The sequence below is a fragment of the Poecilia reticulata genome, linkage group LG10 (genome assembly GCF_000633615.1).
Source record: "Poecilia reticulata strain Guanapo linkage group LG10, Guppy_female_1.0+MT, whole genome shotgun sequence".
Lineage (NCBI taxonomy): Eukaryota > Metazoa > Chordata > Actinopteri > Cyprinodontiformes > Poeciliidae > Poecilia > Poecilia reticulata.
The window spans coordinates 16598462-16625780 of NC_024340.1; the positions used below are offsets into that span (position 1 = coordinate 16598462).

At 37.2% G+C, this 27319-nt stretch overlaps 2 protein-coding genes across 4 annotated transcripts; one reads left to right on the top strand and one right to left on the bottom strand.

The window, feature by feature from the left end:
- Positions 1 to 845: 845 nt before the first annotated feature.
- LOC103471561 (protein eva-1 homolog C) lies at positions 846 to 9263 on the bottom strand. Of its 3 annotated transcripts, XM_008420641.2 has the most exons (8): positions 9098 to 9263; positions 6762 to 6970; positions 5603 to 5726; positions 4225 to 4377; positions 3997 to 4140; positions 3248 to 3319; positions 3080 to 3160; positions 846 to 1249 (listed from the first exon to the last, which is right to left on the bottom strand). In XM_008420641.2, the coding sequence occupies exons 1-8, from the start codon at positions 9192 to 9194 to the stop codon at positions 864 to 866; spliced, it is 1266 nt and encodes a 421-aa protein (XP_008418863.1). In that variant the 5' UTR covers positions 9195 to 9263; the 3' UTR covers positions 846 to 863. The 3 variants fall into 3 exon arrangements, with proteins under 3 accessions (XP_008418863.1, XP_008418864.1, XP_017162455.1); XM_008420642.2 differs by lacking the exon at positions 3080 to 3160 and having other exon boundaries at positions 9098 to 9260; XM_017306966.1 differs by lacking the exons at positions 3080 to 3160; positions 3248 to 3319 and having other exon boundaries at positions 9098 to 9262.
- A 6252-nt stretch (positions 9264 to 15515) lies between these two features.
- Positions 15516 to 22344, top strand: clic2 (chloride intracellular channel 2). The gene is made up of 6 exons (XM_008420640.2): positions 15516 to 15812; positions 18098 to 18207; positions 19257 to 19382; positions 19498 to 19598; positions 20154 to 20335; positions 21853 to 22344. The coding sequence occupies exons 1-6, from the start codon at positions 15759 to 15761 to the stop codon at positions 22009 to 22011; spliced, it is 732 nt and encodes a 243-aa protein (XP_008418862.1). The 5' UTR covers positions 15516 to 15758; the 3' UTR covers positions 22012 to 22344.
- Positions 22345 to 27319: the final 4975 nt, after the last annotated feature.

Consider the following 27319-nt stretch of genomic DNA (forward strand, 5'->3'; position numbering starts at 1 on the left):
CACTTTTATTCTAAAATCTTAAAAAACTCAATTCACCTTGATAACCACTGGTTAGCTCTAGTTAGCTAGGTGGCTCGATGGCTAGCCAGCGCCGAAGATTTTTTTATGTAAAGTTATTGACTATGTTTTTAGGTTTTGTACTAAATATCTGTTTAGCACAAAAAATAAATACAAATAAAACTAATTTCTTTAATTTTATTTTATTTTTTCCCTGAGTATATTTGGCTAATAATTTTGGCCCATGCATCTGTCATGATTTAACCCATGTATGTCGAAATGGGGTCCAACCAACCCCACACCCACAAATGTCAGAAATAAGTTTTACACACTTAAAACCTGTATCATTTTCCATAGACCTCTACGTTTGCCTCAGTCCTCGCACGCACAAGGGTTAATAACCATCAATATGATGATTCTGTGCTCTACACCAGAATTAATTAACGTCTTGGATACAGGAGATTGGAGTTGAACCAATTTGAAGGATGTTATATCAAAGCTTGTTTAAAATCTCTTGTAGTGCAGTTTGTTCTTATTTATAAATACCTATCAGCAAGTAGGCTCCACTAGAATAAATAAATGCAGGCTGGGTGCATGGATGCAGAAATACATCACTGTATAGAGTACCAATCAATTTTTATTAGTTTTAATATTTTTACATTGTGTTAATTTCTTATTTTTCATACATCAGACAAACCAGTTTAATAAAAACAGTTAAAATGGTGGAAGATTTTCCTATGAGGATATTATTAATTAAAAGAACATGTGGTCAGTTTTGATTTTAAACGCACCAATCCTACTAAACCTTTGCTACATTAATGATGCCCAGCAAATGAAAGTTCCTTTTAGTTTCTGTCAGATTTTAATCAGTTGTTGTACGTTTTAATCTTGTGAATAGCGTAAGGACTAGAGTCCAGCTGTGGCCAAATGTCTCCGTTGGGATGAGCTCTAGTCTGCTGCACTTCTCTCTCAACCAGTTCCACTGACAAGGTGGACGGGCTTAAAGTCTCCGTTGCGCGGTAGGACTGCGTGAGGTGGCGGAAGGACGAAGTGTCTGAGACGTCTTCGTCAAAGAGGTCGTCCATGAGCTCCTTGCGCTGCCTGCGAGAGGCTTTCAGCTGATAGTTCAGGTCAGAAACCAGATCTTTAACGTCTCTCACCAGTGTGGAGCGAATCCCGAACAGACAGAGCAGGAACACCAGACCGGCACAAATACCAGAGACAAAGTACAGAGCCACTCTCTCTGGGAGACCTGCAGGAGAGGAAAGGGATCATTAATCACAAATCAAACACACTCCATATTCATGTAGACCAGTGGTGCCCAAAGTTGTTCCTCGAGGGCCGGCATCCTGCATGTTTTAGTTCTCTCCCTGGTTTAACTCACCTGGATTAAATGATGGTTCATTAGAAGACCTAAGGAGAACACTGACATGCTGCAAAGGTTATTACCACCAGGGAGAGAACTAAAACATGCAGGATGTCTGCCCTCGAGGGCCGACTTTGAGCACCCCTGATGTAGACCAAAGATGCAACTATATCAACATACAGCAGGAATAAATTCACCTCAAGTTCTAAAATGCAAAACATGTTCATACAGTTACTATCCAATAAGTGGCTTTGAAATAAAATTTATACAAAAGCAGAGAGAATCTGGTTGGTTGTCGAACATTTTTCCCCAGCAACAGCTTTAAATTGACACCAACCATACCTCACCCACCATCAGCATTACTGCAGGAATCCTCAACATTAGCATGATTAACTGTGTGCAGGCAGGTGTGTTTATTTTTGTTTATTGTGATACTTTACAGTTCTTAGCAAAATTCTTCATAGGCCTTAAGCTTTTTCACACTTTTACCATTAACCTCATTTATAGATCATTTACATGAAAGACCACTGGTTTTAGCTGTTTAGCTAGTTGTCAACATAACGCACTAAATCTTAAATGTATGCGTGATATATAGAAGAAAAAGGGATGCAACACTACGACAATGAGATAAGGAGGTCAGAAATAAGTTGTAAGTAAAAAAAAGGGAGGGAAATGGAAGTAGGTTGGTTATGCTAGCTTGACTTTGACAACCTTAACATGTAGATGTGCTGCGGAAAAAGGCAATCCACACATAAACACTGACAGATCATCAGTACAGGAGGTGTTTAAATAAGTTAATCAACCACAGCTGCATTCAGATGATCACTAAAGAATCGCAAAATAAACATCAATACTGTAAAACTGTAACGGACTGGATGTTCTGTTCTTTTTCTGGGAAATATTTGTGTGCTTTTTGGTGTTGAATCCTCATACATTAGTGGTGCTGTTGTCAGTCAGTTGCTATGGCAACGTGTCTACACGTAGTGTAGACCATATTGAGAAAAAAGAAGAAGAGGCATTTTGAGTTGTTCTTCAACAGTTTTTCTGGGTTGTTTTTTCCTTTGCTGCGGTGCTCTTCACTAAATTAATAACGTCAACATCTCCAGGTTTCATTTCGCTGACTGGGTTGTTCTACTGCGGCATAGCAACTACAGATGACAAGTAAAAGGATCGGCTTTTTGCCCTCAAACATTGTGCGCATGCGTAAAATTTCTGGTGTGTCGATAAGCAGGCATAAAGAATGAATGGATGGATGGAAAATCTGGCAATGTTCAAGGGTAATGAATCATTCAGAAAACTCATTTCAGCTGCTTTTATTTGAACGAAGTCAGATTTGATATACACCTCGATGGGTGAGCCTATCTTTCCACTTTTCACTCTTTCATAAGTGCGCAGAAATTTGCACATTTTCTAAACAAGCAGATGCATGTATGTAACATAAGGGGCGCCCACTCTCTATCATCTGTGCATGAACAGAAAGCAACAAAACGAAACCCTTACACAAATGTCACAACTAATTATTTAGAATGCTGATGTCTCTGGATTAACTTCTACCTAACTTGAGTTCTCTGTAAGTTAGTAAGAAACACATTTTCAAAATAAATGTTATACGCCTTAAATTTGCCTTTTGCTCTACATCTGACTGAGGGCAAATATATCAGAAGGGTCCATTAAAAAACTTGACCCCATGGTGTCTCAGGGTATCAGAGCACATACCCAATATTTTTTCAATGATCTCCAGACAGTTGGTAAAGAGCACATTTTGCGGCCTGTAGGTGGGGCCAGTGTACCATCCACCTGCAGGTGAGAGGGGTCTGGGCTCAGAGACCAGTCAGCCGGGCAGATCGTACAACAAAACCTGAGAAAATCCGATTAGTGCCTCACCGTGTGTGAGGTCTGAGATCATGAAGGGGTCAGTCGACCCTCGACCCACATCTTCAAGAAGATATCTGGGCACTAAAGAGGAAATTATATGTTTACATGCTGGACTGCAGCAATACAGACTTATAAAGTATTTTTGGTCTAGCTTCTAGTGGAAATATTTTATTACACTTGAAACAAGACAAAACTAACTTACAAGTAACTTTCCAGCAAGATGCGGGATTTTAAATTAAGTCAAGAATTCCTTAATATTCAATTCAATTCAGTTAAAATAAAAAAAATAATTCAGATTCTTGAAAAAGTAAATCGTGATGGCTATTGGCATCTACTCTTGCAGCGGTCTGCATTACAGAGAATCTGAAAAAGCCTGTGACTGAAGATACTATGTCTTCCCAAGATCTGATGAAGATGATGGTCAGGGTTGTCCATGATTTTTTTGATTTTATGAAGAATCATTCTTTGCATCATAATTATCACCACAATATTGATGAAAAAGTCCTAGTTCAGTTATAACATGGGGAAAATGTCTTGTTATTAGTGAAATAACCTGCCAGGGGAATAGTACTTTTATCAATATTAATGAATTATTTACTTAAAATCTTACATCTTGCTGAAAATTTACTTGTAAGTTAGTTTTGTTTTATTTCAAGTATACTAAGATATTTGCACTAAAAACCAAGAATACCTGGTAACATTTTGTGTTTTTGTGGTGTGCCTCAGCTGTGGATAACAACATTCACTCTGTTATTTACCACAAGTGAAGGAGACTCGCAGGTGTTTCCTGGTGCCGGGGAAGCAAGGGTCCCCAAAGGTTTGAGTATCTGCAAAGATTGAGCAGTTTTCTCTGCCGTGACACCTGCGGGAAACCTTCTTCAGAGCCACAGCTGACAAACACTCTGAAACAGACAAAACAGACAAATATCACACCTCACAGATATAGCAGTTTTCCCCCTGTTTATTACTAAATGTTTGCTTCAGACCCATGTCGGATTTTGATCCCGGCTCCTCAGGACAGTTGGGACTTCCATGAAGCAGGTGTCCAAATGTAGCAGAGTAGATGGCGAGGACGGACTCGTTTTTACACAACAGCCTCAGACGCTCGTTTTCACACACAAGTCTTGTGTGATGGTGTTCTGGAAAAAACAAATTATGAAGCAAAACCAGATAAGCATCTGCAGACTGACATGTTTCAGACTGTGAAATGATTGGTGTCCCACTGAGTGGGAGGAGCACAGTGGGTGTCCTGTGGCGTCTGGCTCCAGGAAGTTGGCAACAGATCCTGAATACTGGTGGGCGTGGGCCTCAGGCTGGCTGCACCACTTCCTGTGGATGCTCTTTTGGGATTAAAAGTTTTTTAGGGACAGGGCGTTCAGTAGTCTGATGCACTGATAAGGTGGGCGGTTCACACCGCCGCAGTCAAAAGTGACCCAAATCCGATTTTTTTTTTTTTTTTTTTTTGCCTTAATGCGACCTGTATTTGATCTGTTCATGACAGTCTGAACAACACAGGTCAGATTTTTCTTCGAATATCCAAGCCAGTTTGAATATCCGATACTATCCGATCTTTTCAAATGTGACTTGAGTCTGAACGGCCAGGTCTCATTCATCCGACCTGAACGTAACTGATACTCGACAAACGTCATTATTCTGCGCCTTGATACTCGCAAGCGGGAAGAAAATTAACAACCATGACGCACTATAATGAGGATTAAGTTGTTAATGTGCTGGCTGCGGTCGAATAACAACTTAAAAACCGAGCTATGCTCCCCCGATAGCATCCATGTTTACTTCAGCTAACACTCTCTATGTGTGACGTTATTGCGCCCTCTACTGCGCATACGGGACACATTCAGGTCGTTTACAGTTCACACTGGAGAACACTACAGATCGCACATATTCGCAAGTGTGAAAGATCACGGCAAAAACGGTCAAATTTGACAAAAAATCAGAATTGGCTCCATTCAGGCTGCAGGGGTAACATAGCCTAAGAAGAGGTACACTAAAAGTTAGAATATCTTGAAATAGTCAACCAAACTTTGAATTAAAACAACAAAAGTCAAATATAAAGCTAATAGTTTATAATTAAATGAAAATAATTATGCTATAAATTGCAGAACTCGATGTGTAAAGAAAAATATCTTCTTTTTTTTTACATTTTAAAAAAATCTTCTATCCCTGGTAATATCCCCATATTTGTGTGAAGTAAAAAAAATGGTCCAACATTCATTGCAGGGATTTTCCAGCATTAATGTGACATTTACCATGTAGCATATTGAGCTGAAAATCAAATAAAATGTTTAGTTTAGTTAATTCAGTCTAAAACACAGTAGTTTGTTTTCAAAGTTCTCATTGATGTACCTGGTTTGCACTTGTAGGACACCAAGAGGTACTTGGTGGTGAGTGGACAGGGATCCGGTCCAAACACAGGAGCGAGGACAGGAATGTGACATGACCGCTCGTCCTGACACTCCGACTGCACCTTCTGCAACAGCAGGAAAACATCTGGCATTCTACATGAATCAATGATGTAACAAATCTGCATTTTTCAAAGTGAGGGCATCAGGAGGTTGGAGGGAAGATGTGGGGAAAAAAAGGAAAATAAAAAATACATTTTTAAATCATAACTTTTAATCTTTTGATAAATGTAATTATTAGATATGGGTGAAAACCTATCACTGTTTAAGAGTTTCAGATCAGTCAATATCGATAAATGTCAATATCAATAATTATTTATTGTTTTATTTGTTTTAAATATCTAAAAAACCTTTATCCCACTTTTTACTCCTCATCATTGTTTATTTCTAAGCAGTTACAAGGCACAGTGCTGAAACTTGAAACTGCAAGTCAGGCTGTTGCTAGGTAACCACAAAGTGAGTGAGTTGCTAGGTAACCAAAGAGTGATTAGTTAGTTGATTCCACCAACCTTTTTTAGCTGGTTGTGAGAGGTTGAGTGGCTAAAGCTTTTCTGCTGCCTACATCTCCCAGAATGTTCTGAATTGGAGTTTGATGTGTTTTCTATGTATTGAATATTCTATCATAGCTATTGATATTGATCAAGTGTCTATCAATATTGTTATTGGTTTATTGTCCAGCCCTATAAAATGTAAGTTAAAATAACTTATTGAAGCTAGAGACAGAAGAAGAAGATTAGATAGAAAAACATGTTCTATCATTTTTATAGTAATAGTAATTTTCTTATCAAAAGAGGGTATTGTGGTGGAAAGTTTTATCTGGTAATATGTTCAGCATCAGATTAATAAAGGCACAATATATAACTTGATAAAACTTTTCACCACAAAAATCTTTGTCATCTAAAATCAGAAAGTATGAGGCAGCATTTATGCTAAATTAATTTAACAATTAAAAGTGAGAAAAAAATATGTAAAATTCAATGACATTTTGTCTGTGGGTTTGCAAAGAACGTCCCCGGTCAGAAGCTAACGTTGTTTCAGTGGCAATGGCATGGAAAATTATGGGAAATATCTGTAATAAATCACATGACTGAAGTCTCATCTACCTCTAAAGCGGTGGAGGAAGTACAATCTGTGTCCTCCTCCTCTGCTGTGATGTTTGCGTTTGGTGCAGGGCACAAGTGTTTATAAGGGACACGTCTTCCATAGAAGGCCGATAGGACGGCTACAGATGTCCTGGAGGGACACTTGATGACGAGCAGGTCTCCCTCACAAGCGTGAGCCGTGTGGTTCTTCAGAATACTGTGGAGATACACTGAAACACAAATATGAGATTATTCCACTTCCCCCCTCTTTCATATTTATTCATCAGGGATGTCTTGTTAACCAATTATTTGTGTGTATGTGACTATTTACAGTCCATGTGACTCAGCCCGGCTTCATGTGGACAGGGTGGTGTCCCCAAGTCTCCGTCACTGGGTGTAACTCTCCAAGACAATGTTTGGAGTCTGACCACACAGACAATCATGTTTCGCAGAAACACAAAGACACCGAACTGAAGTCTCCCCTCCCGTCTGTATTTCCTGTAGAGGCCCCCTGCCTCTTATGTGTGTACAGTAGTTCCTCTGATGCTGTCATGTGGGATCCACCTCTGCCGGTGAGGCAAAACTCAGGGACTGTGGTTCATATTTAATGGAGTAGTTACTGACTGAATGTAGTTTGACTATTTCTAGAGGACAACTTTTACATTTGTCAGTATAAACACAAACTAGGAAATCTAGAGAAGGGACTCTACTACCCAAAATTCATATTTTTGTACTTCAGTTTGGGTTTCTACTGCTTCTAGAAACAGCCAACACGCTTAAAAAAACACCCTGAGGTTTATGTTAATATTTTTGGTGCAAAAACCTGCAGAATGTAACGTCACAATCAATGGGCACTTGGCTGTCACCTAGCAACCCCAGCATAGTTCACCCGTCACCTAGCAACCCAAACTGAGTTCCAGCTCATTTGGTTATCTGGTTTTAGAATAGAATAGAATAGAATAGAATAGAATAGAATAGAATAGAATAGAATAGAATACACTTTATTGATCCCCATGGGGAAATTGGCTATTCGTTGACAAGCTACTCCATCTAAGGTGTTAAATATTAACAACACAAATATAACCATAAGAGATAAAAGTGTATAAAATATAAATATATATACATAAAATGATGTAGGTAAATGAATATGACTGTTATTGTAACTAAAAGTAATTCATATGCAGATAGTGGCGTTTTTTTGTTGACTTACCATCCAGAAACCCCTTCCTGCTTGCCTGTTGGTTGTGCAGGAGGCTCGACTTCTGCTTTTTAAACACGTACAGTTGTATAACTGTGTGTCAAATTGCAGCCATTTTCACGTGTGAGTGTAAGCATTGAGTTTGGGGGCGTGGCCAGCAGATTATTTGGATTTAAAGTGACAAGAGGCCCCCTGAACATCTCAATCTGAAAGGAGCTCAAAATAGACTAAAATCTAATTTTTAAGAATTATTTTGTGCAGAAAAAGTAATGAACATGTTTTGCATAAGCTATATACTTATCCTTTTCTATTTGAGGAAGCATAATAAATCACCTTTAACGTATATTATCAGGATCTTATGTGATGGAACAAAGTAGTATATATTTGTAAAGTGGACAAAAATAATGCAGAACATGTTTTCAACTATTCCTTTGTACAACCATATTTTGCAAGTTGCAAGCATGAAGTGTATGTCTCTATTAACTCTTTACTTCCAGAGCCTGAAATATTTATCCATGCTTTAGAACACATTTCAATCCCTTTAGTGGTTGGACTCCATAAATATGAATATTCTGATATGCTTATTTAAGGACATCAGAATAAAGAGGGATGAGTGCAAAATGCATGCTATAGTTTTATTTTCTAAAAAATATTGAAATCTGCATCATTTCCTTCCACATTTTGGCACTACTTCTGCATAAAATCTCAATGAAATACAATGGAGTTATGACTGCAACTTCACAAAATGAGGAAAAGCATAGAAAGCCTGAATACTTTTGCACAGCTCTGTAATGTCCTACGTAGGCGACATTTGCTTGTTTGCTGCTCTCTGGCCGTACCAGGCACTTATTCACAAAGAGCTATTATTAGCTTTTTGCCAAACAAAAACTTCTAACAGCTACTGTCAAGATACACAAAACTTAAAAACAAAACCGCGTCTCAGCAATCACCACACAGCAATTACTTTCACTGTCAAAAAAAGAAAGATATCTGATTTCAATCATGCAGCTAAATCATCAGCTTAGAAAGAAGGATGTGCATGTTGTTAGGAAATGTCTTTCCGACACTTCCTGTTGTGGAAGCCCACACATGTGGAAAATCACGCATCAGCATTTTTTTACCCACACATTAAAAAAAGGGAGGAAAGCGAGGAACTTACGAGAGAAATCAGGTGCCGAAAGTGCAACGGGCGTCTTGAGAGCAAGAAAAAGAGAAAGAAAACATAAAGATGTGAGGAAACTCCATGCCTCTATCATTGTGAGTGTTTAGTAACAAAGCAGCACTGGGGTTTGCTGTGCTTGGAAACGGGTCAATGATGTCTTTGTGTCTCCAAAAAGAAAAATACAAAGCACAACCTCCCTGCAGTTCGCTGTGTGAACAACAGTTCAAACCAGACAATTTAAACAATTTGGTAAAACCCAGATGATGATGTCATGGTTTTGTAAACAGGTCACATGGACTGTAAATTACATGCATTTATACTGTCAGAAATGAAAATGTTATGCTGCGATAATGACCGTTTCTAACAGAAAAAAATCAAGAGCCTCTGTGAAACACGGTGGAACGAATCCTTTACCACAACGGACTGAAAAGCCGCTCAGAAAAGAAGAAGCCAGGGCTTCAAACCCTGCATAAAATGTTATATTACAGTTTGATGAAGCACAAAGGTGTTAATATTTAGTGATGTCCTGTGGTCTAATGACACTAAATTGATGTTGTTTGACCATAATGACCATCGTTACCTTAGGAGGAAAACGTTGAAACTTGGAAACCTCAGAACCTTTTCACTTTAATTTTAGAAACAACTTGTCAATTTATTGTTGGGATAATAATAAAAGTGGCGTTTCGTATTCTGATCTGAACTTCTTCACTTTCTTATGAAGCAATAAGACATTATCCTGTTGCTACACACAGAAAGGCCTCTCTCTCTGCATAAAAACATAAACAATAACAAAGAATAGCTGCACTTTTATGATAGAAGACAAAAATAAATTGGAGGAAAAATATACTTTAAAAAAATATCCAAAGTCCAAATAAGAAACATGATAATCCAGGACCAAATGCCTGGATCCTGTATGGAGTAAAAGAAAGTGGAAGAGGTCGGACGAATGTGGTTAGCGACATGGAAACCAGGTGAACCGAGCTGACGAAACGCTTTGAGAACGTGATCTGAGGAGCTGAGAGGAAATGACGGCTGAACCCAGAATGAAAACACATGGAAACAGAACAGAAACACGCCTGCTCAATTCAGCATATTTCCACACTTGTGTTGGCTTAATATAGGTAATTAAAAGCGACCGAGATAAAAGTTTCTTTGAAAGATGTTTACATAGGATGAGCAGTAACATAAAGAAACATCAGTGTTGGAATAAATGGGCAGGAGGTGTTATTGGTCACTATTTAATTTGTAGGGTTGGACATAAGTGCTGACATTTTCCATGGATCTTTCTGGAAGTGTCAGACTTTCTGACTCCAAGACAGCAAGACCATGGAATATAACTGAAGTTAGCCAAAAATGTATGGAAAAAATGGCAATTTCCTCCAAATGACGGGCAATGAGTCAAAAATCTAGCTTAAAACATTGACTTTTACAAACAGAACAGCAGAGTATCAACTCTTGACCTTGCTGTGTGTGCAATGACAAAATCAAGTGTCATTTTCCTGGACCCCGTTCTCCACTGTCAGGGTCCTGTTTATGGAGATAAGGCCCTCTTTTTCCAAGAGGTCACTTCCAGCTGCTGTGTGTCTCTCTCCATGACAGATTGGCTTTCCTATCTCTGCAAAAACACAAATCCTTACCAAGTATTCTGATCTAATTTCAAGCACACTTGAATTAACACAAAACTAACTTACAAGTAACTCCGTAGCAAGATATAGAAGCCTGCTTTAGGTAAATAACTCCTTAATTATTTCACTTATAATAAGAGAAAAATGTCTTGTTATACGTGAAATAATATAAGCGGAACTAGGACATTTTAAAATCAATATTAAGACATTGTTGACCTAAGACAAGCTATCTTGCTAAAAAGGTAAGTTAGTTTTGTCTTATTTCAATTGTAACAAGATATTTGATATTTTGAAACTAAATCAAAAACAATTGATAAAATTTGGTGATTTCTGCAGCGATATTACTTTTCTGGAGAAGAGGAAGTAAGAGAAAAAAGGGTATTTCCCAAAGTATGCAAGTTTCTTCAAGCAAGTATCACGTTGAATAACATCTATTGAAGTAGCGTCCAAACTTTTCCTTTTTTACTTCTACCTACTCAATAAACAAACTTTTTGCCCCTAAATGCCCAAAACTAGCAAATTTACTCTCAGGTCACAAAATTTGTTACATTTAAAATGCAAGAATGAGTTTATTGTGATTTTTCCTTTTTTTACTTCTACCTGCTCAATAATAAACAAACCTTTTATGAAATATCTAAATTCTTAAAGATCCAAAACATAAAACAAGGTTTCAGACTGTTGCTTTATTCAAAGAAAAGCAAAAAATATAAAAAGTTTGGAGATTATCAGTTGTTTTCTACTTTGTTGGCCAAACTTTGACTTGAGTGCTGGTCAAAATCATGTCGATGGCGATAGATGGCAGATAGAAAAGTAGAAAAAGTACGTTAACGGAACGGAACTTTTCTGCTGTTGTCATAGCAACCAAACGGAAAGAGTCTAAACACAGCGCAGAAATTACAAATTAAATTCCAACCGGCCATTTAAATCGTCTAACTCAACCCTAGTTTTACTGTAACAGCAGTACAATCACCAGTTAATTAATCAAATCTGACTGCTGTAAGGGAGAATTCGCTTTTTAAATATTTAAACCACGGACACGTGTGGGAGGGAAACTCCCATCGTACTGTGCAAAAAAATTCCTTTCGCCTCCCAGAGGGAGTATGGATGAAGTGTTGAATCGTTCGCTGGAAATCCATGTCCTGGATTTACAAGCAGGAAAAAGAAAAGAAAGCTGGGGTCAAGATAGCTGCAAAGTATCAGGTCATCTTCTCCTGGGTCAGAGTTTCCAATGTTATTTATTTTAATGTGATGTTTTGTTTATCAAGAGTTTGAATTTTCCAAATTCTTTTAGATCTGCATGTTAAATAGACACATAACTCCCAGTCTGTTCATCCACAGGACGTGCTTTTTAAATTCCTTAAAATGGATTTCACAATCTTTCTCTGTTACTGTTGGACACGTGTCTTCTGGGAAGTATTCACTGTACCAGAGGGGATTTTGCAATATAGTTTCTCTTCCACCCTTTTGTGTAAATGAGATCGTTTTACAAGAATCAGCAGTCCTGAAAACTGACCCTGCACCCCTCCACCGCTTTCATTTTTCAATTTAAGACATCTTCACATACTCAAGTGTTTAGAAACACCACATGCTTTACTTTGCAGGTATTTTCAGTATTTTTATTGGAAAGAAGCATGAACCTTTAAGTTCATATCATGACGGGAATCCCCAATAGGTTTCAACTCATTACCCACAAAACAAAAGGAGAACTAGAAAAGAAACTGTTATGCAGTAAAACACAATGATCAACTAAAATATTACAAACACCTGCCTAGTCGTGTTAGTTCCCTTTTTGTTGCAGACACAACCTCCAAAGAATATATTTACAATTTCTCTGGATGAATGTGTTTTGTAAACTTGTGTTTAATAGGTTTTCAAATAAATTGCATGACTATAAAGTTGATTTCTATGGTACTAAGCGATACAAAAGAATTTGAAAACAACAAATTACCTCTTCAATTCTAGACGTAACATTGTTGCAAACTCTGAATTTGGTATATATGGTTTGAATGCATTAAAATATAATAAAACAAATATTGCAGTCCAGGTTGTACAGATGTAATTTGAAATTCTGAACATTTCTGTTAATTTGAGTGAGCTAAAATTCATCACAAGAAACAGCAACAAGTTGCACAAAATAAATGAAATAAATTAAAACTTTAAAAAATAAAAGTAAAAACACATTCATTTGTGTAAATATTAAAATACACTTCATGAGAAATCTTAGCTGAAATGCCTTAATTTAAATCACTCTTGGGTACCAAAAAACGGGAATGGCTGCTTTCCAAGTCAGTTACTTTCGCCTATGGTGCATTCAAGTACATCTCGTATACTATAACATCTGTGTGCAAAACAACTCTTAAAGCCGCAGTATGCAACCTTGATTAAAGTAAATGTTTTTACATACTTGCCAAAACTGTCACCATTTTGTGACAATATTTTTGAGACAGATAATCTGTGAAAAGACCGATCACCTCCAACTCCTCTCTGAGCTACTATAGCCATGTGAAGAAACGTGACCAAAAACAGCCAATCAGAGCCAGCGGAAGGGTCTTAACCAATGGACCTTACCACAGGGGCCGCGTTTCATTGGCTAATGCCCATTTTACATCACAGAGCAGCTACCACGTGCGTGACCGTCTCACAAACACAAGCTACAGTAGTAAATACATGCTATTGTACATTGTGGACTAGCAGACTGGCAGAAAGTTTTTGCGTCAGGACTCGAAAAAGAATAGTTCTCCTCCATCAGTGGGGTATCTGTACTGGCGATGTCAGGTATCCTGATTGTATTTGTAGAACTAAAATTCACAGATTTCCAAAATCTGAAACGGAAAGCCTTGCGTGTCTGCTGGTGTAAGTATTATTGCTTTGCTTTCTTTTGTGTTTAGTGAATGAAAAAAAGAAAGTCAATAATAAACACATCCATTATGAAAACCTTTTAGCCAAGTACAGCATAATGGCAGTACCGATACAACTTCTCCACCTTACATTAGCTGAACAGATCAATATGCAATGTGTACCGTATCTGACATACATTAAAGATTTTATTTTACCTGAAAAAGCTTTTTACTAAACTGTAATCGTGTTAGCCACGCTAATCGTGTTAGCCTCTGAGTGCCGTGTATCAGGCCTAGGCACATACGAACATTTGCCAACAGAAATCACCCTCAAAACCATGAATGCCCGACTTACCCAGCCTTGCAAGAACAATAGGCGTCAGTGATCTTGTCCACRGCTATATTTATGCTGAGGGTCTGAGGATCTGCTGTATTCCTCATCGACCGGTATCATTTAGCTGCGACACGCACAATCTTGGAGGCATTGCGTGGCTCAAACACCTTGATGTCGTCCAAAAAAGATGACATGAACTTGTTGGTTACCTTGTCCATTGTCGTGGCTGATATTTTTTGAAAATCCGGCAGAAATGCTACACTAATCGACTCAGAAATATTCTGCAGTCAGTCGAAATGAAATTATACATGGACACTAAGCGAGGCTATGTTTGTGAGATATGCAGTCACGTGAGTCTTTCGACGGGCGTTTCTGGGTCGAGTTTGGTAAGGTCCATCAACCTCATTTACTCGGTGCTAAATGTGCTAACGGCGAAGAAACTACTTACCGTTACCGTGACAGAGACACCGTCTATCTGCTGTCAGCGGTGGCCATGCTAACTAGCCTTAGCATTCATGCTAGCCGTGGCTAACAGAGAGCAACAGAGGAAGAAGAGCAGGATGAGCAGACCCGCCTCCTGGCTCTGACTGGTTGGTCCTCTTGAACGCTGAGATAAAGCAGGGGAGCTTGAAATTTTTTCACAGATTATCTGTCTCCTACCAAGCTGTCAAAACTTAGTGACAGTTTCAAATAATCTTTTAATATAAAAGTTACATATTTCTGTTGTAAAATGTTTCAAACTCTTTTTTTAATGATGAAACATCAACAAAATCTTATCTAGAAATTTCCAAACAGTAACAGTGAACAATTGGATTTATTATTCTATAATGGAATTATTAACTGACTTTAATTAGTAATATTTTAGCAGAAAATCTAAGTAAAATTTACTCACTGTTAAATAAAAAAAGAAAAAATATAAATACATTTTTGTTAGAAATGTACCAGAAACTGAACTGTTATTTCAAAACAGAACTTTGATTTTTCTCTTTCGGTACCACTCTAAAACCACTTTAAAACATTTAAACCGCTGCAGAGTTTAGTTTTTCTACTCACTCTCCCATTGTTTTATGTGTAAAGTTGTTTTGGCTTATACTGACTTTGTGATGTTTTTTTGTGAAAGCAAAAACCTCGGTTGCTGTTTTGACAGCTGTGCATTTGAACTGCCAAGTGTCAAAACTGAGAGTCCCAATAAAAACAATGAACATCCCAAAACAGAAATATGGTCACAATGAGTATTATGAAATTTTTCACAATATTGGCTTAAGAAAAGAATAAGCAGCTCCCTCAACATTCATCCAGTTGTGTCTTAAACTGTGGTGTGTGGAAATAACTAGGAGAAAGTGCATATTTTATTTACTTTCCTGTATCCAAAGCAGATGGGGAATATCTATGTTTATTAGTCATTTTTCCCAGAGTCCTCGGCTCACACTGTGTCCTTCCATAGCAACAAGAGTGTTGATATCTGACTGGACGTTATGAATTGTGTTTTTTTATGTTTTGAGTCACTCCTCCTTATCAGTTCCTGTGTATCACAATAAGCAAAGGAAACTATTTTAAGCTTCTCCTCTTATAGTTTGAGTATATAAGAGAGTGAGGCTCAGCAGTTCCCCGCCCATTTTTCTGCAGGTCCTCCCTCCAGTTGGGTTGTGAAGAAAGCTCAGCGCGATTCCCTACAAGGAGCAATCAAACACAAGCAGGCGAGAGGTGACACCGCTTCTCCTAAAAGAAATAGACACACTCCAAGGACACACTTACCAGCTTCTTATCAGTTTGTTTTTGAGGATTTCTTGGAAGCGTTTTTACTGAAGGAGAATCTTTGACTGGAGCAAATAATTTGGTGAAACTTATTAATTTATTTAAACATGGCACTTCGACAAAGCTCAGAAAAGGAGCCAACCATCGAGTTGTTCATTAAGGTAAGTAAATTTTTTTTAATTTCTTCCAAATTGCTGGATTTACTAACAGAACATAAGAGGTTCTGTTACAGTACCCAAATATTTTCAAGTAAGAGTAGCACTAATTCAACATGTTTTTATTCAAGTAAAAGTAAAAAGGAGCCGTCCAAGAAATGACTAAAATAAGAGTAAAGTATTTGGTAAAATGTTTACTCAAGTAGTGAGTAACTGATCGAATTATATTTAGTATCTAAAAATGACATCATCAGATGGACCAAAACATAAAGTTATGTGGAAATTTTGACATTTTAAAGCTGAATGAAAATAATTAATATAAATAACATAAACAAACAGAAAATAAACATTTTCCAGGTCAGTTGCTTTCAATATCAAACTTATGAAACTTTAACAAAACTCTAGATGTGTATCTTTGTCTGGTGGAGCTTTTGGTTAAAACCTTGTTTGTTTTTCAATCAGCAGGTAGAAACAGCACAAAAAACTTTGATGTACCCAAACAGAACCAGAACCTCCTTCTTACTGGACCTGTTTCCAAATACCGTGTGAAGTCAATGTTAGGATGTTTGTATCCCTCCGCTGAGGGTCAGAGCAGCCTGTTATCAGTTAATAAAGGCAACAGACCGAGCTCACGTTATCACTGCACACCCAGAAGACAAGAGCATGGAGAGAAAACTGCGTGGCCTCAAGCCTGAACCACCAGGCACACCCACTTCAGTCCAGCAGGGACATCCATGAAACATTTTGTAATGTTTTGTCACTTAGAAATAATCAGCTGACACACACAAGGTTAAATAAATTACAAAAACAATAGGCTACTTTAGTCAATAACTTTTAATATCTTTTTGTTTTCCAAAAACTTGGGCAGTGGTGTTTAAAAATGCATGGTGTCTGCTGTAGTCCCCTTTTTTTGCCACCTTACAAACATGGTGAAGCTCTGTCTGCTAATAAAAAATAAATTTATTACTGAACTTGTCAGAAACATTAAAAACTGTTTATATGATAGCGGGAATGTCTGGTTAGTGTAGGATAATGCATCGGATGAGTCAAAATTTGGAACATCTTAATGATTTAATGGACTATCACATCTGATAGTCCGGTAGACTTGGTTCTATTGAAGACCAACATTTTAATATATGTTATATTTTCAGCTGGTGTGGTTTGCTTTCACATTGCACTGTCAATAAATCAATCAATCAATAAATCAATCAATCAATCAATCAATCAATAAAATTTTATTTGTATAGCACATTTGAAATGCAAGGCATTTCAAGGTGCTTTACATAATTAAAGAAAAAATAAAACAGCATGTGACACTGAATAAACTGTAAGAAAGGAAAGAGATTTTGAAAAAGAAAAAGATAAAAAAAAAGATTAAAGATAAAAACATACTTTTGTTACGGAAATTAAGCGCCTGTCATCGCCTGTCGTCGCCAGACTCCGCCGTCCATTTAACACGGGTATTATCCAGGCCCCGCCGCCTGACAGGACAAGATCAGTGTTGATCAAAAGATCAACACTAATAGAAAAAGCTGTTTCCCTCCTTGCCAGTGGTGGCGCTGCACTAAGAACTACTGAAGGAATTGACACAAAAATATCAGAAGAAGACAAGAGCACAACTTTCTTCTTCACAAAATGTTAACAAAAATGAAGTAGCGTCAGATTTTAGCACTTGTGGTAGGATTTCACTTTTGTTTTTGTCTTTGATGTAATCTCTCCTGCTAGGACTCTATTTGCGTGTTTGTTTAGGTTGTTTTTACCCAGAATGCCCTGCGCTACAGTCCACTTGCTGTTTTGGGAGCAGAAACAGGGCTTTAAAGAACACTACTGGTGTGAATGCACCCTAAAACACAGAAATAGCTCGTAATTTTAACACTGAATCATAAGCTTTGGTTTAAATACCAACTTAAGCACCATCAGGTTCATGGCCATACTAGGCACACACTTGTACCAAAAAAAACACACCACTTAACTTATGCTTTCTGTATTAAAGTTTATAAACAAACATAAAACTGAATCTTATCTGAATCTTGGCACAGATTGTGACTGGCTTTGATCACAAGTGGCTGAATTTGGACTGTGTATGTGTTTTTCCGCTGCAACACAATGCCTGCATTTCCCTTCCAAGGAGAAAATGGCCTTTAAATGTCCCAAATGCTGTGTTTGCTGCCTGAATAACCTTTAAATCAGCAGAAAAGATTAGAGAGAAACAGCTGACAGGATAAAACACAAAGTTACTCTTGAGTTTGAAAACAACATATCTAACCTAATTTGTTGTGTTTTTGTTCTAGGCTGGGCATGATGGTGAAAACATTGGGAACTGTCCTTTCTGTCAGAGGCTCTTCATGGTGCTGTGGCTGAAAGGAGTCAAGTTTACAGTGACCACTGTTGATATGAGGAAGTAAGCACCCCTCTGCTGAAAAAAATCATTTCCTGAGCATCTGGTCATGGGGACTTTCGCACAGAGCACACTATAGTTTTGTCATAATCCAAACCACTTCTCAGCTGTCACACTGTGTTGCTCACATTGGGTTGTCAAAGTGAGCCTGTAAAAGTATAAAAGTACTAAGATCTCTGTCACTTTCAAACCAACACCTTCTTTAATTGGGAATTTATTGTGTGTATTTCTCAGGGTCAGAACCAACAAGCAAATAGGGCCAGGAAATTTTGTAAGGATGTAGATAAATGAGTGATTCATTACACACACAGGCAGGCCTTTCAAGCAGACGACCACTCCCAGAGTTGCATAAACCCAACAGCCTGCTAGTATTATTAATAATCCAGAGTGACATGTTTGATTCTGACATCCTCAAAGAAAGTGGCGATTTTAAAAAGCAAACAGTTGGCAAGTTTCAGCAGCAGAAATCATCTGCGCTGACTGCTTTAAAGAGTTGAACAAGAAAATACGATGCTGAGTGTGATTTCTTAGTCTCAAAGCCAGTATAATTACACTATTTTTTTTTATTATGTATTTATTACTTGTTTACTACTTATGTTACATTTGTTACAGTTTCATATTATTTCAGTAACCAAAACCAATTTTGTTTTTAAGCAAAGCTGCTAATGTCGGATTTGCTAACACAATCCACATGACGTCTTTTCGAAGTGAGTAAGGGTAATTAACCCTGCAGTCTTCTGATACACTGGGTTACAACAAAAGAATAAGTACATGAAAGTCCGATCCCAAAGAAAATGGATTAGCTAGCAATACTTTTAAAAAATAAAAAATTAAATGACAGATGTTAATTTCGCACAATCAGGCTTGGTCTTTGAGGAATGCCTTGTTTGGTTGCCCATTTAAGGTTGAGACACGTCTTCCTTTTCAAATGCCTACTTCGTCTACAAACATAACTACTTGGGCCTCAACAGTCAATTTAGCCTCAGTGTTGATGTGCTTGATAACAGAATTAAAATGTTGCCCCTTCATTGTTCTATGTGTGTCTTCTCCAGGAAGCCAGCTGAGCTCAAAGACCTGGCCCCGGGGACAAACCCTCCTTTCCTCCTCTACAATGGCACCCTTAAAACAGACTTCATCAAAATTGAGGAGTTCCTTGAACAAACACTTGCCCCTCCTAGGTATTGTTGCTTCACACCATTATTCAAATACCAAGTGAAGTGGGAGTTTGAGTATGTTGCTCACGCTTAAATGAAAGTAAACATTAAGGCTTCTAATCTCACTTCTCTGTTAAAGGTATCCCCATCTCAGCCCGGTGAACAAAGAGTCCTTTGACGTGGGTTCAGACATTTTTGCAAAGTTCTCCGCCTTCATCAAGAACAGCCCAAACAATGCCCGTAAGTTTGTTTGTGATTAATTAATCTGTCTATGCAAAGGCCAAATAAGAAAGCCCAAACTGGACCCTCTCTCCATGGCAACTACTGACGAATCTCTAAGGGTGCTTTCACACCTGACAGTCCAGTGGACTCGGTCGATTGCAACCAAAATGTAAACATTTGTTACATTTTCAGCTGGTGTGGTTCACTTTCACACTGCTCCTCACTTTAAATCAAAGGTCAGGAGCCTTCAGACAGCCAAGGCCGCAGTGCCAAAGACAGGTTTTTGTTGGTCAGGGTTTCTGTTTGGCAAATTTTGAGCATATGGTGCTGTTGTGTTGGACTAGGGATGCATCTAAAAGTTTCAGGATGATAACTGTTAAGAACAGGTCTTGACTTAGCTGATTTAGAGTGTATCCTATTGAACTAGTAGCCTCGGGAGACCAGAACTCTTGAGATGCTTGGACTCTTGTAGATTTTTGTTTTGAAGGAATAGATTCACAGATTTTTAATGTTTAATTCAAGGACTGCTGGATAACGACGGTGCAAAATCTCGGTTTTCTTCTGATCTTTCAGCACAGGAAAAGATTCTCCTACGAGAGTTTCGGCGTTTGGACGAATACTTAAACAGCCCGCTCCCTGAGGAAATTGATCACAACTCTGCAGAAACCATCGCCATCTCCAGAAGGAAGTTTCTGGACGGTGACCGTCTCACCTTAGCAGACTGCAACCTGTTGCCCAAGCTGCACGTCATCAGGGTGAGACATGTGTGAGGTTTTTATTCAAGTCAGGAAAAAAATAAAGGGTTAAAAAGGGTTTCACATGTGTTTGGGTAGACTGGACCAATAAAAGGCCTTGTGTTGATCAAACAAGGAATATGTAGATATTAAAGTTTTCAACCAGCAAGTTCTAAAACAAACAAACAAAAGTTCATATCTGTCGCTGGAATCCAAGTTGGTTATGAAAAACAAGAGGTTATTTAATCAAAGAAATAATTAAAACAACATCTATTGGCTTAATGTTGATGGTGGACAATAAAATAAATTTAGTTATTTTCAGTGAATCTAACATCCATCCATCCATCCATCCATTTTCTTACACCCTTGTCCCTCAGTGGGGTCGGGAGAGGTGCTGGTGCCCATCTCCAGCTAGCCCATCTTCATCAAGAACAGCCCAAACAATGAACCTAACATTGATTTCAAAATCAACTTTAGCAGAAATATTCACTGAATTTACTGCTACTAACTTTTACCAATTTTGCCTATACTGGTATCACTTTTTATGCACAAAATAGCTGTTTCCAAACAAATTTGAACATTTATTTTAAAAAAATGGCATACTTGTGAGAAAGACAACTCTTCTTCTCATCTTTGCTGTTTGTACTGAAGGTCTGTTCATCCACACAAATAAACCAGACTACTCGATTTAATTACAACTGCAGGCTTGTGTTCAAAGTGACATTGATTAAATAACATACAGTGTATTTAATGAATTGCGTTGACTGAGTCGGTAAATAATATATTTCATTAAAGTAAGATTACTTTTCATTTCTTCCTACTCCTTTTAAAACAGAAAAGCAGTGGTAAGCTAATTGTTTTGTTTTTGGGTATGTATGGACATGTTTTCTCTTGTCCTAATTAGTTGCTTTCTTGTTTTTAAAAACCTATTTGAAATAAATAAATTTCAGACAGGTGAATTTTGTTTCTCTGTCACTAGTTAAAATGAGATCTGAATTCAGAAATCTTAATTGTAAAAGAAGTCCCTAAATAAATATGACTGGGACCTACTCAAGTTATACAAATTGAAGTTATTTTCATTATACTTCAGAAACGTCGAGTGTTTCCAAAATTGAGATTGGATCACCACCAGAGATAAGTCAAATTGAGTAAAAAAAAAAAAAATCTTTATTTTGTTAAACAAACAAACAAAAAATATTATTTAATAAAAGTTTTTTTTAATTTATTTAATTAAATAAAAAAATGTTTTAGAAAATAACATTATATTTTTGTTTTATCCCATATATGGGTGAAAATATAATCTTGTTTGTTGACTTTTTATAAATTATGTTAATGCCGGGGATTATTTGGTTGTAAACACGGCGCATGCGCGCGCAACCTGACTGCAGAATGAGTTATTGCTCGCCTTTAAACGCTCGCTAGTTACCATGGTTACCCGCATTCATCTTGCGGTTTTAACATTAGCTAGCATGTTGTGGATCTGAAGTTGAAAAATTTGACACCACCTTCTTTCTGCTAACTGTTGATTTCTTTTCCAGGTCGCTGCCAAGAAGTACTGCGATTTTGAGATCCCAGCCGAGTTCACAGGAGTCTGGAGGTACCTGGAAAACGCCTACGAACGGGAGGAATTCAAACAAACATGTCCGGCCGACATCGAGATCGAAAAGGCTTACTTTGGCGTCGCGAAGCGGAAATAAAAACTCACATCTCATCGTTATTCTCCAAAATGTAACCCCAAAAGTGATCTCTGGGGGGCGCTGTTGTCATAAATATGAGCTCACCTGATGAATAAGACATTCAGTACCTTGAAACATCATTTCACATGTTTATCTTTAGTTACTCAGATGAAAAAGAGCCAGAGTGCAATTTACTGTTTAGCTGAGTTATTGTTTATAGTGTACATATAAATATTTTTTAATGCTTTTTAAAAATCAAAACCACCTGCATAGGTATATTCATGTATATGACAGTTAATTTTAGTTTGATGAACTCTAACAAACACACTATTAAATAAACCTACTTGTTCCTCATCATGATATTTCTGTTGTTCTTCAGGAAAATAAAACCAGATCTCTGGGTGTAGAGGCCATTTCAGATACTCTAATTTATTCTCAGTCACAAAAAAAGACAATTTTACAGGTTTAAAAATATATCCTCTTTTTTTATATCTGGTACAGACAACATATTCGATGGGGAATAAAATAAAAGTGATGAAGAGTGGGAACGTTCTCCAAAGCCAGGATCTAAGCATCGGCCTACTGGGCTCTAGTTGGTCACACAGTATTTCCAGAAACACGCTGCAAGCAGAAAACAGTCCAGTCAAACACAGGGGATAAATTACAAAACTATCTGAAAAGGCTGCCATTTTACAGCTTGGGTAAAAAATTTAAATAAACATCACTTCAAACTATTCAGAAAGGAAGCAAGTGTGTCGAGTTTATCAGAGAAAAAAAATCGCCTCTTCTCTCACCTCTTTTGTTTGTTTTGGGCAGACTCTGCTCTGATCGGACAAAGCCCTGAGAGCGCAGCTTGTCTGCTGCAGCCAGCTTCAGGACGACTTCTTTGAGATCATCTACCTGAAAAATAAAATAAACAATTTGATTCAGAAATACAAGTTTAACAATTTTTGTTTAGTCAGTTTATTCTAAGTAAAACATTAGTGACATTTTGGTTTCTGCTTTTCTTCAAACCTGTATTGAAATTTTGCAGTCATCCTGATAAATATGTACTAATTATCACACTCTTACCATATTTGCAAAATTTCTCTGTGGTGGTGAATCCTTTGCCCCTAAAGGAATAAGTTATCACACCGTTAATGTCACATAGTTCATCTTTTTTGTATTTTTTGCTGTAAAAGTTGGTACATTTGTCCCAGTTTTACCTTTGGTCCAGGAGTCTCTCCCTCCGTTCTGGTGCATCATTAGAGGGTAAAGGTTATTCGCGTCTCTCTGTTCCTCCTCAGCAGCATTGACTCCATCTTCCACCTCTGACACCAACTTATGAATGAAATCTGTTGAAATAAAACACCTTTTTTGATTTACATTGATGTTTTACACTGCAAAAACACAAAATCTTACCAAGTATTTTTGGACTATTTTCTGGTTTAAATATCTTAGTACATATCAGCAAGATACAAAAGTTTATTTTGGGTAAATAAAACCTTAATATTGGTGAAAAAGTGCTAGATCCACTGGCAGATTATTCCACTTATGGGAAAAATGTAATGTTTTAAATGGAATAATCTGCCAGTGGAACTAGCACTTTTTAAATCAATATTTACTTAAAATAAGCTCTTATGTGTTACTAATTAGTTTTGTTTTAATTCAAGTGCACTGTCAAGTGCTTGTACTTCAAACTACACCAAAATACTTTGTAAGATTTTTAGTTTTTGCGTTGTTGATTTAACTGTTACACTTTTTGGAAAACATCTAAATATGCCTCTCTTAAATTTACCACTTAAACCCTAGACTTTGGTCACTTTTTGTTGTAAATATCTGACTTTATAAACTCAGTAAACAGATCTAACAGATTTGCAACTTGTCAAAGAATATCTGAGTTTTAATTTTGTAACGTTATGCTTGTAGTCATGAATACTGTTTGTTTTTTTCTCGTGAAATGATCTGTAAACTAGCACTTATTCATAAATATCAAGGAATTGTTTACTTAAAACAAGATCTTATATCTTGCTGAAAAGTTACTTTTAAGTTAGTTTTGTTTTATTTCAAGTGTACTATAGATATTTGCACTATAAAGCAGACCGAAAATACTTGGTAAGATTTTGTGTTTTTGGCTTTTTTAGAAAGTAAATTTTCTGATAATAAGAATACGATTTAATAATCAGTGTAATAAGATTTTTCCTGATTTCCATTTTAAAATCAGGAGTAAAGTTTGAATCTTACCTGCTTGTGGTTCCACGTTGGGTTCTGGATAAACGGGCAGAGTGTGCGTCCATGTCGCAGAGCAAATCAGAGCTAAGAGGTAAAACAGAGCTGCAGAAAGCATGGTGTCTCTACGGTCAGCTGGTCGGGTTCGGACTGTTTTCAACCCAAACGGGAACTTCACTTATATTTCCTCCGTGGCCATCCATCACAGCCTGATCAATACATTATCATCACACCCCAGTCTTCTTCTTTAATGGTTCTGACACGAAGGATCGGGCGTCACCGATACAATTTAGGGCACCCTGTCAATTCAGCTGAGGCCTATCTGTGCTTGCACAGAGAAACCAAACAAATGTTTGCTCTCCGGCAGCAATCAGAGCAGCTCTGATGGTTCATGTTTGGGCTTCTGGTCATTACTCATCATGTCTGCGGCCAGAGGAAGACGCAGAACGCCTGGAAATGTGTCACTGCTGGGTTTTTCTACGTCATTCTGCGACAAATGAGAGACATTTCTGAAATTGTATGCGATATCTTATAATCCTTGATTTGAATACTGTGGTAATACTAATAATAATAGTTATAAATTTTGCAACAAAACAAACAAATAGCATAGTGCAAAGCGGAAATGAACTCCAAACAGGACAAAAACAGCAAAAGAAGATGACATCTGATTAAAATGCATAGTTATGCTGCAGGTGGAACAAAACATTTGAATTTATAACATGTGAAAAATGTCTTGTTCCACTGGCAGATTATGTCACTTAGAGACAAAGTTGGATGGTAACTAGTTACATTTACTTGAGTAACTTTTTGAAAAAATATGCACTGATAGGATTACTTTTACTACTTTGTACTTTTATTTGAGTAACTTTATTATGAAGTATTGCTACTTTTACTTGAGTAAAATTTCTAAATTCTCTACCCACTGAAAGAAGAACAAAAATGTTTCAACCAAACATTCACCAGACACAGACACACTGTGTTTGTTTCATCTGATTTTATTATCTGATGTTTATATTAATTATTTACATTCTTATCCTCAAAATACCAACAAACATTTTCACTTAACTTTACATTTTGGTTCATCTGATGACATAATTGGGGCTGCACAGTGGCACAGTTGGTAGAGCTGTTGCCTTGCAGCAAGAAGGTTCTGGGTTCAATTCCCAGCCCCAGTCTTTCTGCATGGAGTTTACATGTTCTCCCTGTGCATGCATGGGTTTTCTCCAGGTACTCCAGTTTCCTCCCACAGTCCAAAAACATGACTGTCAGGTTAATTGGCCTCTCCAAATTGCCCCTAGGTATGAGTGTGTGTGTGCATGGTTGTGTGTCCTGCAACAGACTGGCAACCTGTCCAGGTGACCCCGCCCCTCACCCAGAACATTATCCAGAGATCAGCAACCTCCCAACCCCACCAAGGGACAAGGGTGTCAAGAAAATGGATGATGACATAATTTTAAAATATTAAATGATTGATAATTTGATCAGTTCAGTACTTGAGTAGACCTTTTACTTTGACTAGACTTTTTAACTCTTCAGTAATTTCTTGGACAGCTACTCTTTACTTTTACTTAAGTAAAAATACAATGAAGTAGTGTTACTTTTACTCGAGTACAATTTTTGGACATGCTCCCCTCCTCTGCCTGTAGCTACTACTTTTTAATCAATATTAAGGATTCAATGACTTAATGCAAGCTCCGATTTCTTGTTGAAAAGTCATTAGCAAATTAGTTTTGTCTTATTTCAAGTGTACCAAGATATTTGCACTAGAAACTAAAACAAAAATATTCCTGGTTGGATTTTCCCTCTGTATTCTGCATTGCTGGTCCTTTGTGTTTGCAGATTAAAATGGTATGAATACTTTAATAAAAAACTTTATTCAGTTTACTTTCCTTCAAACTCCATTATTAAGCTGTCAACACAACATATATCTTTCAAATTAAAACAGCACAGAGACGTCAAACACTGACTCATTCTTTAATCTATTTAATCAAACCGGTTGCAGTGCAAAGAAGAGCAGCAAGAAAAACCTGCTGAACCGCCACAAAATTAATACTTACACTGTTCTTGCTTTCAACATGAAGGAGAAATATTCTGTTAAAGGCAGGAACACATGATGTAGCAGAACATTGACACAAGGAAGGAAATGGGTTAAAAAAGAGGCTCGCAATCTAAAACTGGCTAATTTCTTCTAGTCTATAGCTTTTATGAGAACTTATCTGCAAGTTAGTTTGAAGCTTATTTCATGCATGAGAAAAAAGAAAACAGCTTCACTGAAATGTAAGGGATGATCATGAAAAAGATTTTTTCACTCAGTCGGACAAAGTAGAATGATACATACCAAAATCCAAAAGATGAAGATTCATGCTTATTATTAAAATTAAAAAGTGTGAAACATCCTTTGTAAATTTCCATGGTGAGGTTTAATGTACTTTTTCCTATTTGTAGGGGAAAATAATAATTGAGAATGTATTCACCTTCTAAACAAGCTGAAGTTAGATCTGTAAAACAACAACCAAGTGAGAAAGGATTTGTTTCAGAAACTGAAAAAAGGTTTTGAACTCCTTTGTCCTCATCAAGAGTTTGGCCTGTGAGGCTCTTTGTCAAACTGAAAGCTCTCTAATGCTCTTCAGATCAGCGTGCACGGCTTCAGGTGATTTATGGTTTCCATCTCTTTTTGTCTAAAAGACAACAACATTTGATGAATCCCTCTGCCAACCAGACAAAAATAAGAATGACAAAGGAACATTGCAAAAGCCTAATTTCAAGGTCTAGAAGTGAAATCAAAATGGACAAATTAAACATTAAAATGGACACATTAAATAAGATTTCCCTGATAAAACTAGTGTTTTTTCCCCTCATTTCAGACATTTAATTTGAGGTAATCAGAATGGACACATATCTTTATAAACCAGCTCTGTTCAGGATCAGCTATAGATAAAACTAAAGTGCAATATTAGTGACTGTTCATTTATACAGTGAAGGTTAATGTATTTCTTAAATGGATGTTTGTCTTTTTATGTGTCAACTTTATCTGATATTTATTCTCTATTTTTTAAACATTCACAACTTTCGTACAATTACAAAGAAAAATTGTTAATATAAAAATTGTTAATATACAGTT

Coding starts and splice junctions, on each gene's coding strand:
- clic2 (XM_008420640.2), top strand. CDS start 15,759: ATGGCACTTCGACAAAGCTCAGAAAAGGAGCCAACCATCGAGTTGTTC. Junction 15,813..18,097: donor CCATCGAGTTGTTCATTAAG/GTAAGTAAATTT, acceptor TTTTTGTTCTAG/GCTGGGCATGATGGTGAAAA. Junction 18,208..19,256: donor ACCACTGTTGATATGAGGAA/GTAAGCACCCCT, acceptor TGTCTTCTCCAG/GAAGCCAGCTGAGCTCAAAG.
- LOC103471561 (XM_008420641.2), bottom strand. CDS start 9,194: ATGATAGAGGCATGGAGTTTCCTCACATCTTTATGTTTTCTTTCTCTT. Junction 4,378..5,602: donor GTCCTACAAGTGCAAACCAG/GTACATCAATGA, acceptor TGTTTTTTCCAG/AACACCATCACACAAGACTT. Junction 4,141..4,224: donor GGGATCAAAATCCGACATGG/GTCTGAAGCAAA, acceptor TGTCTGTTTCAG/AGTGTTTGTCAGCTGTGGCT.